Source organism: Rhinolophus sinicus, chromosome 17, assembly GCF_057876585.1.
Source record: "Rhinolophus sinicus isolate RSI-liver-muscle chromosome 17, RSI-T2T, whole genome shotgun sequence".
Lineage (NCBI taxonomy): Eukaryota > Metazoa > Chordata > Mammalia > Chiroptera > Rhinolophidae > Rhinolophus > Rhinolophus sinicus.
This window is the reverse complement of record NC_142517.1, coordinates 48,173,622-48,190,311: the sequence shown is the minus strand read 5'-3', so window position 1 is coordinate 48,190,311 and position 16,690 is coordinate 48,173,622. Positions and strand designations below refer to the sequence as shown.

General features: G+C 46.0%; 1 protein-coding gene and 1 long non-coding RNA gene across 2 annotated transcripts; one reads left to right on the top strand and one right to left on the bottom strand.

Moving 5' to 3' along the window:
* Positions 1 to 107: 107 nt before the first annotated feature.
* On the top strand, positions 108 to 8,452 carry LOC109449520 (uncharacterized). The gene is made up of 2 exons (XR_002137721.3): positions 108 to 410; positions 5,648 to 8,452. It is a non-coding gene; the product is annotated as an uncharacterized LOC109449520 (long non-coding RNA).
* EIF2B5 (eukaryotic translation initiation factor 2B subunit epsilon) lies at positions 5,742 to 14,022 on the bottom strand. Its single transcript, XM_019735861.3, has 16 exons — positions 13,771 to 14,022; positions 12,535 to 12,659; positions 11,548 to 11,733; positions 11,279 to 11,456; positions 11,109 to 11,189; positions 10,757 to 10,834; positions 10,171 to 10,483; positions 9,116 to 9,261; positions 8,747 to 8,888; positions 8,525 to 8,626; positions 8,236 to 8,343; positions 7,964 to 8,054; positions 7,558 to 7,681; positions 6,856 to 6,981; positions 6,336 to 6,446; positions 5,742 to 6,163 (listed from the first exon to the last, which is right to left on the bottom strand). The coding sequence occupies exons 1-16, from the start codon at positions 13,966 to 13,968 to the stop codon at positions 6,104 to 6,106; spliced, it is 2,169 nt and encodes a 722-aa protein (XP_019591420.1). The 5' UTR covers positions 13,969 to 14,022; the 3' UTR covers positions 5,742 to 6,103.
* Positions 14,023 to 16,690: the final 2,668 nt, after the last annotated feature.

The following is a 16,690-nucleotide window of genomic DNA, read 5'->3' as shown; positions in this document are numbered from 1 at the left end:
CGGCTCCGCTGGCGACGGCGACTCTTCCGGTGGCCGTGGCCCTCCCGGCTCTGGGCTGTCGCCCGGCCCGCTCCCCTCCCCGGGCCCCGGCGCGACCCCGCCCCGGCGCGGCCCCGCCCCCGGCCCCCGCCGAGCCGCGCTGGCCTCGCGGCAGATGGCCTGGCTCCGGGCCGGGCCCCCAGGACACCCCGCCCACCCGCCGGGCGGCGAGCTCTGACTCCTGCGCTCCGGTCCCTGGCCGGCGAGAGCGTGGCAGCCGTCGCCCAGGGCCCCAGAGATGGAAGGATTGATCTCACCAGGATGATTGCGTTCTTGGACTCTTCAAAGCCCAGGCTTTGGACCCAAGGGGATCGGTTCTCCTCGCAGCTGGGAAGGGGTGTAACGCAGGAGGGTCTCTTTGGTCCCCAGAGGTAGGTGGATGGGGGTTCTGACCAAGTACCACTGGGGAAAGTGATCTTGACATGGACCTTTAGGGTCTGTTAATAAGCATAAACTGTCATCATTGAGTCTACCAAATTGAGCTCCTTGAGGACACAACAGGATCGAGTGCTGATTCCTTCTAACCTCAGTATCTAGGTGCAACGTAGTGGTGGTTTAATAAATGGATTGAACGCAGAATGAGTGCAAGAATGAAGATGGGTACATTACTGGGACAGTAAGTCTCAAACCAGAAGTAGGTATAATCATTTCTAACAGATCTCCTTACCCCTTAGCTTTAAATTTGTTTAATAAATATTGAGTGCCTACTATGTACAAGGCATACTGCATGAGCTACAGCAAATACAAGACAGGTAATGCTGCCCGGGACCTTCACTTATTTGGAAAGAGGCTTGTAAATAAATAACTTCAAAGTGACAAGTGCTGTGAAAAAGATAAAATAGAGTGATGTGATAGTAACAGGGGAAAGAGAATTATGGGTGGTCAGAGAAGGCCTCTTCCATTTGAGCTAAATCCTAGAACTAATGAGAAAGCAGCTATAACGTCTGGCCTGGGGGAAGAGCATTCCAGGCTGAGGGCACAGACAAGTCTAAAGGCTCAAGGCAGTAACAAACTTGCCAGATTTGAGGAACCACAAGAAGGCCGCTGTGACTCCAGGGATAGTGTTAGATGAGGCTGGGAAGATAGCCTGGGACCATCTCACATAGGTCCACACAGCACCAAGTGTGGGCTCCTCCCACTCCATTTTGTACAGTTGCCAAATTAGCGTTTCAACAGGAAGTACTTCTTCAGATACCTCTTCTGCTCAGAAACCTCTTCACATTCCCTAATGCTTTCCAAATATCCTGATCATGATATCCAAAGCCCTCCATAATCTAACCTTTACCTACCTTTGCAGCCTTTTTTCATTATGCCCTATCTAAAATTTTGACTTCAGCAAATCAAACTATTTGCTAGCCCCTGCACACATGTATGTTTTTATTTCATACCCTTTACTTTAAATTTTTACCAAAGCAGTATGTGTGCATAGTCAAATAGTATTAAGAAAATTTTTAACAGCAGTCCTCTGTCCCATTTCCCTCCCCACCCCAGTATACTTTTTTAGTTTATACTATCTCTTGAATTATGCATTCTAGACATCGCTTATTGATTTCCAATCTTGACTGATGGATTTCTTTTTCTTCCACCTCCCCCTAACCTCTTAAAATAGTAAAATCCCACTTTTTTAAAGTCAATATAGTGCTTAGTATTGACATTTTGACTATGAATAAATGCTTCCTTTACAACTTGTTTCTTGTCATTAACCATTGCCTTGCCTTTTCGTTTGCTTTGTTTTTTATGTAATATGGTGTACCTATCTATTCTTTCCACATAATCTAATAGTTTCTCAATACATATTTTGTTAACTCAGTCAAATACAGGCATATGTCAGAGATATTGCGGGTTTGGTTCCAGACCACCATAAAGCAAATATCGCAAGTCACACAAATTTTTTGGTTTCCCAGTGCATAAAAAAGATATGTTTCTATTATACTGTAGTCTGTTAAGTGTGCAATAGCATTATGTCTTAAAAAAAAAAACAATGTACATACCTTAATCAAAACACACTTTATTGCTAAAAAATTCTAACCATTATCTAATCCTGTTGAAAAAAATGGCACCAATAGACTTGCTTGACGCAGGGTTGCCACAAACCTTTAATCTGTAAAAAAAACCCCAACAAACCCAGAATGATCTTGAAATGCAATAAAGTGAAGCTCAATAAAATGAGGTATGTCTGTATGTTAGATAATCTATCCCTTTTCTTCCCTGGAGCCTTCAATTCTGTTGCTCTGATCTGCACTGTTGACTATCTTGGCTTGTGCACAGCAGCCATTCCGGGACTTCTCTGTATCATACTTAAAATTCCCTTTACTTCTCCGTGTTGGATCCTCATTTCCTAGACACTTTACTCCTTTGCTTTAGGAAAGCACATTCTTGGTAGCTTCCCTTGAAAGCATGGGAAATAAATTTTTTGAGAACTTGCAAATCTGAAAATGATTGAATTAAAAGTAATTTATCTTCAGAATTTTGAAGGCATCACTCCACTGTCTTCTAACTTCCAGTGTTGCTATTAAGTGGTCAGTTTCGTCTCTTTATTATCCTAAACCTTTGCACACGATTTGTTTTGAATTCTCTGGAAGTCTTTAGGAAGTTCTCTTTATCCTTGGGTTCTGAAACTTCATGGTGATATGCCTTGGTGCTTATTCACTGTGCTAGGCACCCTTTCCATCTAGAAATTCAACAGTATCTTCTTGAATTATTTAATAACATGACTACCATTTCCCCCATTGCTTCTGCAACTGTTAGATGTTGGACCTTCAAGATTGATCCTTAATTTTATTTTCTCCTTTATCATCCATTCCTATTTTAAAATGATTTCACCTTTTTGCAAGATTTCCTTAATATTATTTCCAACCTTTCCCCTATCCAATTGGATAGGTAAAATATTCACAATTGAAAATTCAAGAAGTATATAAGGATGGATAGTCTCCTTCCTGTTTGGTTCGCTGGTCCTCCAGTTCTCAGCAGAAGAAAACGATTCACTTATTTTTAATTTCTAAGAACTTTTTTTGTTCTCCAAGTCTTCCTTTTTATAACACTTTCTTCATAGACACAGTATTTTTCCTCTTTGAATTTTGAAAATAGCTTCCCCCCCAGGTCGCACCAAGTTTTCAAAAAGCTCCGTCTTGTCAGTTTTCTTGGTGTCAATTTTTTGGTCTCTGCCTTCCACACTGGAAGTTTCCTCAAATATTTGATGGCCCTTGGCAGTCTATTCACATTTAAGAGATACTGGAAAGCTGACTGGGAGCTGTTCACGTACAAGGCTTATTATCTAACAGGTTTACTGTAGGGTGATCAAGTGGGTAAAGAGCTTTTTTCGAGGAAACAAAAAAATGTGTTTGTAGGCTTTTTCTGTAGTTGTTGTTTGCTTTTGCCTGGGGACATAGATCAGTGTGTGCGGATATTTAGAGCCCTAATACTCATATACTTCCACTTAATCCTTCATTTTCAACCTAGCTCCTCACCCCACCCCCACCATGTCTGTTGTTGAGTCTAGAAGCTCTAATAATTTACATTTTCCCTGAGGTTCTGAAATATCATGAGGTTCTGAATATCATTCATTATGCTGGGCACTCATGGGCTCTGTCAGTCTGGAAACTCATGATCTTAGGGTTTAGGAAACGTTTGTATTTCTTTGATAATTTCCTCCCCATCGTTTTTCCAAAGGCTAAATCTCCCATTTCTTGCGGGGGAGAAGTAGGGGTAGTCACCCTGCTGGATCATTTAAGGTGGGGGTGGGGAGGGCTTTTTCTTATACAGGTCTTTGTCTGACTCCCCTCCACTCGATGCCTGTTCTCAGACCCAGTCTTTACCCTCTTCTGCTGAGCCTTTTCTGGGTTCAGAAGGGCATGTTGGTTTGCTTGTTAATAGCCACCTCAGTAGGTAGAATCCATTTCCTTCTGCTCTGCTGTCAACTCTTCCATTTTCGTTTTCCAGAATGTTGATCTCTCTTTCATTGTCATCACCTACTTTTCCTTATCGAGTCACATGCCTTTTAAAAGTATCCTTTAGTGGCATATGAATGGGGTTTTGGAGGGAATAAAAAAAACCCATGTGTTTAATTTGCCACATTTAAATGGAAATCCTTTGCTTTGCTTTTAATGTTCCCTTCTACCGTTTTGGGTCACTCAAGCATCACAGTCCTGTCAGCCTTCCCTAATCACAACTGAAAGGATTCTCTTCTTCCTAAAAAAAGTTCTGTAGGCCACTCTGATCTCTGCTACCCATCAGGTACAAATCAGAGGTGCCCTACAGTTGTTTTAACTGCCCCTATTAGGTCCATGACATAACCTTCACATGCTCTCTAGGCACTAGATCCTGTATCTGACAAAGCAGAAACTGAGATTTACTAAGAAAAGTAAAAAGGCCAAATCCTGGCCAGCCTGGTTTTCTCTTCGGAAATATTCAGTAATACTCCTTTACACCTGAGTGTAGTTCAGTGTCTTCTTCCTCAGCCTTTTCCTTTCCACCCAACTGAAATGAAGGCAGGCAACCATTTTACCTGTGATGTCCAGGAGGGCCATTTGTTACCAGTAACATTTGCCACAGTTTAAGTGTCAATAGAGCAAGGGTTATAAGAAGGCAACAAAGAGCTCAGAGCTAGATCATATGGTGGAAGTGGAAGGAGACAATGATAAACAGTGATACACTCCAGCTCTAGAGTCCAATAACCAATCCTGGCTCTATCAATTACCAGTTATGGGACCTCTCTGACCTTTAGGCTCCTCATCTGAAAATGGGGATAAAGCCTACTTCAAAGGATTGAAGTGAAGGTTAACTAAAACATAGGAAAAGTTTTTAGCAAAATGCCTGTCATACATTACACACTCTCTCAATATTAGGGAAAAGCCCATTTTGCAGGATCTTCCTGTTTTTGGGATATCCGTTGCTGGCTTGGGGTTATATTTGCTTCTGGGGGCAATTTCCCTTCACTGTGACACTGACTCTACAGAAGCAGGAAGAACTCTGGATTATGAGGCTCAAATCCTCAAAAGTCATGAGACCTAGATCAAATTTCCTTATCTTTAAGATGAAGAGGAGAGGGCCAGCTGCGTGGCTCAGGTGGTTGGAGCCCCATGCTCTTAACGCCCAGGTCGCCGGTTAAATTCCCACATGGGACAGTGAGCTGTGCCCTCTACAGCTAAGATGGTGAACAACAGCTCTCCCTGGAGCTGGGCTGCCCTATGCTGCCATGAGTGGCCCCCAGGCAGTGTGAGTGGCCAGCAGCCGGCGGAGCGCAAGGCCCATAATACCAGCATGGCTGTGTCCTACACTCGACTGAGAAACAACGGCTTGTACCAGAATGTGGGGAGGAGAAGAATGGGAAAAAACAAACAAAAAACAAAGATGAAGAGTAGCCCAGCTTCCGACAGGACTAGTACTAGATCAATGGGACAAAGCATGAGGAATTGACAGGTGGTTATCAGACTTTACATATGCTTGGCATCATCACTCTCTGGCAGAAGAGTGTCCGTCTAGGTCTAGGATGCTCTGTGCAAACAGGCTCAGGCATCTCCACTACCCATGAGCCACCGCAATGGTCAATTAGCAAGGTACCACAGTGCCACCTAGTGGCCATGACACTCCTCTTCTCCCTCTCCCCCAGGTGTCAAGGAACAGCTGTCATGTCAGAGGTTCAGAACTCTTCAGTCACCTACTTCAACGGCTGCTCATTCAGAGTTGTAGAGAAACCAAACACACCCCCTCTCTCTTTTTTAATATTAACAAATACAAGCAGCAGAGAGGGCCAGCTGCTCTCTGCTGTCCCCCGAGGGAAAGCCAGAGCACAAAGCTGTGGCACTGGGCTTCCTCTAACTGCAGGGCCTGCCTAGATTGTCCTTAGGCAGAGCTTTGTTCCAGCCCAGCTTCCCTCATCCCAACTCCCCAGTCAGGATGCGAGGCACGTGGTTGCTGGCGGTGGGAAGAATACTGTAGTTCCAGCCTCTGCTCCTTTAAATCTCGGCCAAGATGGTCGTCACTCATCTGCAACTAGCCTCTCATTTGTCTGACCCAGAAGCCAGGACAGCAATCAACCACACCCACAGGAGGAGGCAGTGCGACTTCAGTCATCTTCAGATGACTCCTCTTCTGCCTCTTTTAGCCACTGGATGAACCTCTGCAGCTGTAAGGAAGCATAGTGGAGAGCTACTGAGGGAGGGGCACATACTCGCCTGTTCTCCTTAGAGGATCAACAGCTCGAACAACCAGAGTCCCAGGGACCAAGTACCCTGCAGTCTGGGGCCAAGGGTCAGGGAACCAGACAGCCACTGTGGTGAGCGGGCAGCTGGACTCACCTGTTGGTTCTTCCGCAACTGCCGGCCCTTGTCAGTTGTATCCCTTTTGCTGTACCAGCTCAGGATTGTCTCCTCAGCCAAGATCTCCAGCTGGTAGAAAGCCATCAGTACCTGCAGAAGGCCAGCAGAGATCTCAGAGATGTCCAGCAAGACATAATCGATAACAGAGGACGAGGAGGAAAGATCTAAGCACCTCTTTCTACCAGGTCCTTAGCTTCCTTCTACACACTAAGCAGCTTCCTTCAAAACACACAAGAGTAAGCTGTTCACTCTGGTACTGGAACAGGCATAACTTCTGAAACTATTGCTGGGTAGTGCTTTGCACACTCCCAGGGCAACTTCCAAATGGCTACCTTCCAGGCCTGGCTCCAAGCAAAGAGCACAATACTAGGGGTGGATGGTGCTGTTAACCAAATTCCATCCTGGATTCATGTCAGCCTCTGTTCTGTGTCTCCATGGAGGTCACTAAGATCTGTTTCAAAGCAAATGCAGGACTATGAAGCTTTGTGGAGGTATTCACCTTAGCCATGGAAGTACCAAGAGCTTCATGCTCCAGGAAGAAGTCCTCAATGGCTGCCAATGCTTCCAAATGATCAGCTGCACGCTTTATGTAGTTCCTAAAAACAGGGCTCCAGGTCTTGAGCAGCTATGGAAGAAAGGAGAAGGGAGCTGCAATCTATTCCTGAGCATGTACCTACCTAAACAGCAAATAAAATCAATATTGATAAAATGGGTCTTTTATGATGTGGGAAGACAAGAGGGAGATGATCCAGGCCTTGTGGAATCATGTCAGAAGGACTTGGGAGTTGCTAGCAGTCAGGGTTGGGGAAAAATAAGAGGTTCCTAGGGAAGGTGAAAGGGGGTCAGACCTATAGGCTGCCTCAAAATATCTACTTCCAGCCTAATGGCTGATCTCATTCAATCATGTAAGTCATTTACAGAGAGTCTAAACGTCTAGGTCTATTCTGGGTATACCTTTGGGGTCTGGTCTGGTCTGAATCCTGGAGTCTCAAAGGCCACTCAGGATTGACCCTAACTTGACTGCTCTGGACCAGCCAAGGCTGTTCTAGAATCTAATCTGCTTCCAGAGGTGAGGAGAAAGGAACCAATCACAAGTAACACAATATCCCACAGCAAAACCTTCTACTCCTGATTTCTTTTAAAGTCAAGCACAGCAAGGACTCCACCCAGTCCCTGGTACGTAGCCCCAGTCGTTGCTCACGGGCAGCAGCAGAGCACAGTAGCGGTTTGGGTCGAGCCGGGAATCCATTTGCTGCAGCGGAAAGTCCAGGACTACGTGGCTCAGCACTTGCATCACCTCCTTCAGGCTTATGTTGTAGGCGTACCTGTGGGGAGACTGCGGTGACCCCAGGGCCTTCCCTGGTCCTCCCAGCATGCTGTGGTCTCGACTGTGGCAGGACACTGGGCAACAGCAAGTGAGATGGAACAACATGGAACGGGGTGGTTTTAGAAGGAGGAAGTCTATGCTGAGGCTACAACCTAAATGCTGCTGGCCTTGTCTATTTGGGGTGTCAGGGACACAGGCTCCTATTTGGGGAAGAAACAGGAGAACCTCTACCTGCCTGGGATTATCCCCGGGGAAGAAAATAGGGAGGGGCTGCTCTTACTTGAGAGAGTTGATTTCTAGGACTAGATTGTCACAAGAAATGTTCTCCTCCATGCCCCGCTGCAGTGTTCCCAGGACTTCGTTCTGGAACACTAAAATCAGAGCAAGAATAAGTTCGTGGGCCAACGTCACTCCAAAATGCATTAAGTCATCTTCGTCTGACTACATGCCAAACCCTCCTGGGAGAAACACAAGTCTTTGGCTAGTGGATCCAGATAATAAACTGGAAGTTTTCCTCTTCTGTCCCAGGACACTGGTCCCCTGGCCACTCACCTTTGACGTCATCCATCTGTGGGGAGCCTGCCCGGCTGTCGAGCTCCTCAGAATCCATACTCCGCTCACTTTCAGTTTCACTCTCTTCTTCCATGTTGATTGTGAGTCCTGCGAAGCCACATAGGGTGAGAAAAAAGAAAAATTAGGAAAGAGTCACTGACAGAGAGCCATTTACCTGCCTTGTGTGCATGAATAAAGCAATGAACAAGTAGTCTGATTCGGAAGTGTTCACTCGCCTTCAAAATATTCTGATTTAGAAAGGGGGTGGCAGGAATAAGTCCTAGCTCACCCCACAGATTCTGCCGTGGTTCCTCCTCTTCCTCCATGTTCATGTCTGCAGCTTTCCAGAGGTAGCCCTGGCCTGCAACTCCCACTTCTGAGGGATTGTAACCTGGAAAGGCACTGATCTTTACCAAAGGCCGTGGAAGCACCAATCTCTCCAGAAGGAAATGATGGTTTTTCTATGGGGCAGAGACACACACAGATGCCCCACACCTGCTGAGCCTCACACCTTTCAGCTTCACTTTCTCCTTTTCTTGGTCAGCCCCAGAATCGTCACTGAACTGGCTATCATCCTCATCTTCCTCTGCATCTGGAGGGTGCAAAGAGATCACCGAGCCCTCAGGCAGTGTGATGTCTGGGCCCACTACCACCTAGGGGAGAAAAAAGGAGTGGGTGGCACAGATCCATTAGTGTGTTGGGGAAAAGTACATCCTGACAATGAGAGTGAGTTTTATTACTAAGCCAAGTAGAAGGCAAATGCAACCATTGAATTTGGTCTCTCAGTTCAGGCTTGATTATAGGTGGGTATGGGCTCCTTCTGGCCCAGCATGACCACCACTCAGTTTGGGGCCTGTGTACAGTATGCAGCAGGTCTCACCTGTGAAGTGAGGACACAGCGTGGCTTCAGTGTAACATGTTCCTTGACCTCGGCATTGTCACAGAGCAGAGACTGATGGATCTGTGCTCCAGCAGCTACTCGAACACCCTGCCACAGGTAGGCCTGGTCCAGCACCACGTTATCACCTAGCTCAGGACAGGAAGGACTCCTGGTCACTCAGGGCTCCAACTCCAGACCAGGGCCATTCCTGGAAGACATGGCTGACTGATACCAGCACAGCTCCCACCCAGCTCGAATACTCCATCCTCCAGCTCACCAGAAACACCGTCTTCCCCCTCTAAGCCCAGGCCTGAAGATAGAACATTGCTCAGCCTGACCACCTCCACTAGGTTTAAAACAATTACACACTACATACAGGACTTAAGAACCTTCGGTTTCTAGGGATCCCTTGAACTCAAGAGCCTTATTAGAATCACGTCCACATTTAACCAAATTATTCCACCTCTTTTTGTATATTTTAGAATTAGAATCTTGTTCTTTTAAAGGGGCAGTTCCGTTAGAAGCATCCTAGTCCTACAACCAAAGTGAGTTACCCAGAAGCTAACTAGGCATTTATGGTAGAGTAACAAGAACACTGGACTTCACAATCAGAATACTCAGACTCAAGTCCCAGCACTGCCTCTTATTAGCTATGATCTTGGGCGAGACAATCTCTTTGAGCCAGTTTGCTTATCTGGGATAAATTATACCTACGTCACAAGGTGTTTGTGAGGATTAAATGAAATAATCTACACAAAAGCCCTTTGTAGACTGTAATGCACTAAACAGATGTTATTACTGCATGTTAATTATCCACTTGGTCCTAAATGTGAATACAGGGTACCCTGGAATGTGAAGAGTCACCCAATAAGAGGCTCCCAGACCACACATTAAAGCATCACTGTTTTTACATCCCTGTTCCCTCCTTTATTAAGGTAGCTACTCTAATTCCTAATTCTCAGGGACTATCCCTCTGTATCCTTCTATGGAGACATGGGGCCTCCCCAGGTTCCTGCTCTTAGGATGGCTGGCTTGACTTCCCCACCTGTGCTCACCAATGTGACAGCCAGGGCCAATGACACTGTTGGTGATGGAGCAATTGCTGCCAATGACAGTGCCAGAGCCCAGGAGCACATTTTCCTCCAGGACGCTGCCATGGCCCAGGCTGACCTCAGGCCCTCGGTAGATGTTGTGCCGGGAGTGAGTGCAGTTCTGGCTCGTGCTGTCAGTGAAGTTTGCCTCTGGAGTGAGAGGATAGACCCATCGGCGGATGACATCGGCACAGACAGCTGCATACATGTGCAGGTTGGAGACCCGGGCGCCATATTCCCTAGTTGTCACGTGCATGTGGATCTGGTTCCCTAGGATCTGAATGAAGACAAGGAAAGGGAGGTCACCTAAGCAAGCAAGAGAGGAAGAGTCCACAGGTAGAGCACTTTTCTAACCTTCTTAAGTTCCCCTCTGCCTTTCAATGTCACAGTCAAATGGCCTGAGACACTTCTTTGTGTACTGCTTCCCCCCCAACCCCAGCTATCTGCCTCCCTCCTAAGGCTCAATAAAACACAAAAGGGAACCAAAAGTTATCTGCATGAGACAAAATCCTAGCCCTCTTTTAAAGAGGCAGTGGGAGCCTTTTCTTACCTCCTCATTCACTAGCAGGCCTCGCACAAAGTCATCCCGAGTTTGGTAATCAAAGTTGTCTGTAAAGAGTTGAGCCACCTATGGGGGGGAAGTTGGGTGGGGCCAAGGTTAAGTGCTGTTCTCTGGATGCAAAGATAAGCCCCCAGAGACCTATCAGACCCTATGATAGCGGGACATTGGCCAAAATCCCAAGGAGGCTCCCAATATTGGGGTCGAGATGACAGCACCTATTTGTGGTAGAACAGATACGAGAAAGAGGGAGAAGAAATACACCCTGGCCTTCTAAGGGGGCAATCACACACCCTCAGAGTTCTACTCTTTGGATGTGCAGCCCTAGTCCTGAAGAGGTCACCTGAGGAGAGCAGATGCTGATGTGACAATCCAGTAAATCATAGCGAATCTCCACGCCATCTCCACCGCCCTGGAACAAGCTCTGTGGGGAGAAGTTACAAGGACTTTAACCCATCTCTCTTGCTGAAGCCTGTCCCTTTCCCACCTCAGGGAACCTAGATACCCACACACCAGAGGAAAAGAAAAACGTCGGAGGCCTTGGGTCTTCTGGAAATGGAGAACCCGGTTTGTGGCACTATCCACAGCCACGACCACGTTGTCCTCATGGCAACGAGTTGGGTGGCTGGGGGATGACTCCTTGAAGATCATTGTCATCACAGATACGTTTTTTTCTAGCTTTCGCCTCAACCTATGAAGGATAGAGGGAGAGAGTTGCAAAAAAGCAGTCTTGGGGTTCTTCAGGTCACCAACTGTTGTCCCGACCATTTTCCCATCCTGACCTGTGTTCCTCTAGGGCTCTGGTAATATTGATGTTGGAGATGATGTCCCCATACACCAGCAAGAAGTCGGAGCGCACCAAGGCCTTGGCATCGACGTCACGGAGAACATCTCCCAGGGATCGATACAGCTCTGATGTAATGATTCGAACCACATTGAGGGATGTAGGGCGGCACCACTTAGATTTCCTAAAGGAAGGGGGGTAAGGGGAATGAGTGACTCAAGCACGGAGATCACATAGAGCTTCCCTGTTTTTCTCCCCCATTCAACATTCACACTCCTTCTCTATGGCTTTTCTGGGTTCCTGCCAGCGTCCTCAACTTCAAAGCGATTTATGAACTATAATTAATGGTTTCAGCATCCTGTGTCACCAGTCTTGTTTTATGAGTTAGACAAACATGGTTATTTCCTTTCCATATGACCCCTGTCCTCAAACATGGATTTGAACTCAAAATCCCGCTGAGACTTAGGGTATACAAAGTATCCTGAGAACACACTTCTCACAGTCACTTTTCTCCTTCCAAAGTCCAGACCACATTTAGAAACTGTCTAATGGAGATCATGCTAATATCCTAGTCTTTATTTGCTAAGCTTCCATAATTCCTGAGATTCACTCTTTTTCAAGAAGATTTCACCAAACATTTATTAAGTGCTTTCTATGTTTGGCACTGGGAAGACAAAGATGAGGAAGAGCTCAATATTTAGAAGCTCAGTGGAAAAACAAATATATTACTCTTATAACTTCCGTATTAGAGCCATTAAATCAAAAGCAAAAACCACTGGGAACAAACTTTCTAAGTGAGAGTCAAATGTTATTCTTCAATTTTTGTCATAGCTTCAGCTGCTTTCTGATAAGTGAAGAGAATACCCTGAGACCTTATGATGGGATCTAAACAGACATTTTTCCCCCTCACAATTTCCCTTTTAGTTACTTGCATCCTAACAAAAAAAAATGATGAAACATGGCAAGAAAAGTTGCAGGGCCTTACAGTAAATGTTCCTTGATTTGAGCAGCCTTCCAGCAGCAAAAGACAAAGGTTTCCTGTACACCTGTGGCTGTCAGAAATTCCAGAGTGTAGTCAATTAGTGCCACGTTGGCCAGAGGCAAGAGGACCTGGAGGGTAGAAGATGAAAAAAAAAAAAAAGGTGAAGTCTTGAATCCGTGGGGGCCCTCTGTGTACCATTCTTTCCCCCACTACAACCACAATTTTCACTCCTGTATCAGTGTTTCCAAACGCTGTAGCTTTATCTTTCCAATTTAAAAGTAATCAGGCTTCTGCCTTTAATGTTCACGGCATGCTCTAAGCATTAGAGTCTAAGGTGTTGCAATTTGGATATAGTAAGCATAGAATCTACTTGCTTAGCGTCACCCAGCTTCTATAGAATAGGAGACCACCCCTGGCAAAGGAGACTACTGGACATCATATCTCCAGAAACTTAAGCACTGCTAAGGCCTTTTCCCCATAAAATTTCCTTCCTTGATTCCTTTCTAACAGTCAGGGGCTAGCAAGCCACCAATCACTTGTACAAAATGAACAGCAATTAGGTTTTTTTGGGGGAGTGAGGAACTAGAGAGGATTTTCCCTGATCTGAATGCCGTTTCCCCCTCTTTAAACCAGGGACTACTGAATAACCAAGCAATCCTCAGGACCAGCTGAGTCCAATTTCCCAGTGTCTAGACAACAATACAGGGGCTGCTGGCAACCAGCCACTAAACCTGTTCTGTCCTCCTTTAGACAGATGGCACCGGCTGTCTAAAAAAAAAAAAAGGCACACTGTACAAGATCCAAAACAGCTGTTACTCTGGGATCAGACCAGTCTGCTCTTTTTTAGGCATATGACCTCCCTTTGGGAGGCAAAAGAGGGTGATATTCCATTCTTTCACCTAAGGATCTCTTTTTTTCTCCGCAGCCTCCTCTTGGGGCGTTGAATCCCCGCGTGAAGGCTTCTCAAAAGCGTTGCTTCTACATTTAGCCCTCTGCATGCCTCCCAAACCTGAGGTAGACAGCACTAGAGCGCCCAAACCTGCCAGCCACTCACTTGGTCCGGCAGTCATCTGGGCTTTAGATGGTCTTTTCGCCTTCCTCCTAACTAGATAAACCCGATTTAGGGCAAGAGGGTGGACAAACGTCCTCCCAGAGCACGCATCACTAGGCAGTCGGAAAGATAACTTGCTCCAGCCCCCACCTCGGGGCCCTCTGGCTGCTCTCGCGCACGGCGCTCACCCGAGGCTGGTCCTTGGAGATGGGAAAGAAGCGGCGGTTGAAGCTATCCGCCACCAGAACTGCTTGTAGGGGCGGCGGCGGTTCCTCCTCCGCGCCTTTCGCTCCCACGCCGCCGCTGCCGGCTCCCGGCCCGCTGCCACTGCGCTTGTTGGCCCGACTGGCCACCGCACCAGGCGGCGCCACCACGGTGGTCGCCATCTTCTTCTCTCACGGCCACCACTTCCGCACGGAAACTGACACCGCACGCAGTAGGGGACAAAAAGGACGCAGTACGCGAAACGCGAACGACTAACGAAGGGAGGGTGGAGACCAGGAGAGAAGAGTGCGCATGCGTCTCGCCTAGGCGCCCGCCCAGTGGGAGGTCTCAGCAATCTGCAGCCAGGTTGGAGCCAGGCACCCGGCGCGGCCGCAGTGAACCTGACCTGTCGAAGCGCTGGGGGTGGGATCCTAGGGAGCGCAGATGGGATCTGCAAGTAGACTAGGCCTTCCTTTGTACAAGGGATTCTTGCGGGATGATGGGACTTGTCTCTGCGAAGGGGCCAAATCCGTTCGGGATATGTAGTCTTCCCCTCCCAGAGCATGTTAAAAATAGTAGTCCTCCGTCATTCTAGTCGCCTAATGTGATCTGGCACCTTGGAGAGCTTGGAACCGTGTGAGACAATCCACCTTCCCTCAGGGAACTCACAGTCTTCATAAACACAAAACGTGGTATAGTAGGGCGAATAGTAGTAATTCTCTTGAGCGCTGTTTGTGGCCAGAGATGAAACACGCATTTAATTCGTGACACGTGTCTGCGAGAACATTTTATTCATTCGTTTAACAAACATTTCTTGAACTCTGAAGGGGTGAGGATCACACAGCTAGTAAGTGGAAGGACTGGTATTGGAACCCGATCGGGGACTTCATAGTTCCACAATCTTTCTGCCAAGTTATGTGAATGGTAAAAATTACTGTTTCGTGACGTCTTCAATTATTCATTCATTCATTCAGCCTATCAGCATTTATTGAAACCCTAATCTGTCTCAACCATAGTGAAAATAGGGGTGGATCCAAGAACATCATAAAGTTGAATAGGACTGGAGTTAAGCATCAAGCTTTCCAAGCAGAAGAGATTGTGAGCGCAAAGATCCGAGGCTAGATCTATAGAGGCGCAGCACGATTTGGAGAAAGAGGCGGTGGCTGCATCGAGAAAATTAGGCTTGCGAAAGTGCGGGACCGTGCGGATGCGGTGGGAAGCTAGGGAAGAAATCGTAGGCGTCATTTGGTAATCAAGGAGCTTTCCGGCAAGGCACGCGCTTTCTGCACCAGAACTGTCTGAATTCCAGATCCGCTGATCTGCAAAGTTTCCGCAAACGTTGTTCCCACCCTTGCCCACGTTGCACTTAGGGATTTGGAGTTCCAAAAGGCTGACGTTGTTACTACGGGGGGGTTGCGGTTTGACTAGCGTTACTTAGTCCCCCTCCTGGTGGGCCCCAGGCTTCTGTCATTTCTTTCCTCTGTTAATTCATGACAGCGCCGGGAGAAAACCATTTCTTAACGGTTTTGGAAAATTTAGCGTGGAGAAGAAAAGGCAGAAGGCAACTCAGTAAAAGTTTTCAATTAAATGAATGTATATTGCAGAGCAAGCAAACCCACAGGCAGAGGGAAAAAAACGGTGATTAAATAGGGTGATTAAAAAGGGTGATTTGCCCCAGCCCCCGCCGCACGGAAGCGTGGTGTAAGGGTGAGGATGGTAGTGGTGAGGGGTGTGGAAAGTAGGTCAGATTGTAGAAATTTTTAAAACACTCCTGATACCTGGGAAAGTGGTAAGTGGTAAATCCAGGTCTTATCCTGTAGACTGGTAGCTGATTGGATAGGGTTTTAGTGTCTGGGTTACAGAGAACAAACAACAACAACAACAAATTGGCAAAGGATTTGAATAGACATTTCTCCAAAGAAGACATACAAATGGCTAATAAGAACGTGAAAAGATGCTCAACATCACCGATTATTAGGGAATTGCAAGTCAAAAGTACAATAAAATATCACTTCATACTCATTAGAATGGCTACTATAAAAAAACAACAAATACCAAGTGTTAGTGAGAATGTGGAGAAAGTGGATTGTGCATTGTTGGTGGGAATATAAAATGGTACAACAACTGTGGAAAACAGTGTAGTGGTTCTTCAACACATTAAACATGTAATTATCATATGACCTAGCAATTCCACTTCTGGGTATATACCCAAAATAAGTGAAAGCAGGGACTCAAACAGATATTCATACACCCATGTTCATAGCAGCATTATTCACAATAGCTAAAACATGGAAACAATCCAAGTGTCCGCAGACAGATGAGTGGATAAACAAAATGAGGTGTATACATACAATGGCATATGATCAGCCTTAAAAAGGAAGGAAACTCTGACAAATGCTACATCATAAATGTAACTTGAGAATATTATGCTAAGTGAAATAAGCCAGTCACAAAAAGACAAATATTGTTTGATTCTGCTTATATGAGGTATGATTCATATAGACAGAACAGTGGTTGCCAGGGGCTAGGGGAGGATGAGATGGAGAGTTATTATTTAATGGGTATAGAGTTTCAGTTTTGCAACATGGAAAGACTTATGTGGATGGATGATGCTGATGGTAGCAAGACAATGCGAATGTACTTAATGTCACTGAACCGTACACTTAAAAATGGTTAAAATAGTAAATTTTATGCTATGTATATTTTACCACAGTAAAAAAATTGGGGAAAAAAATCTTACTGGAAAGATCCTGAAAACCACCAATACATAATCACACACAAACTACATAAAGAAATAAAAATCCCTTCCCCTAATTTTCTCATTCTACTCAACACCAAAAATTATAATCATATTAGTAATTTGGTAGGTATTCTTTCTGTTGTCCTCCTAAGTTTATATATCTA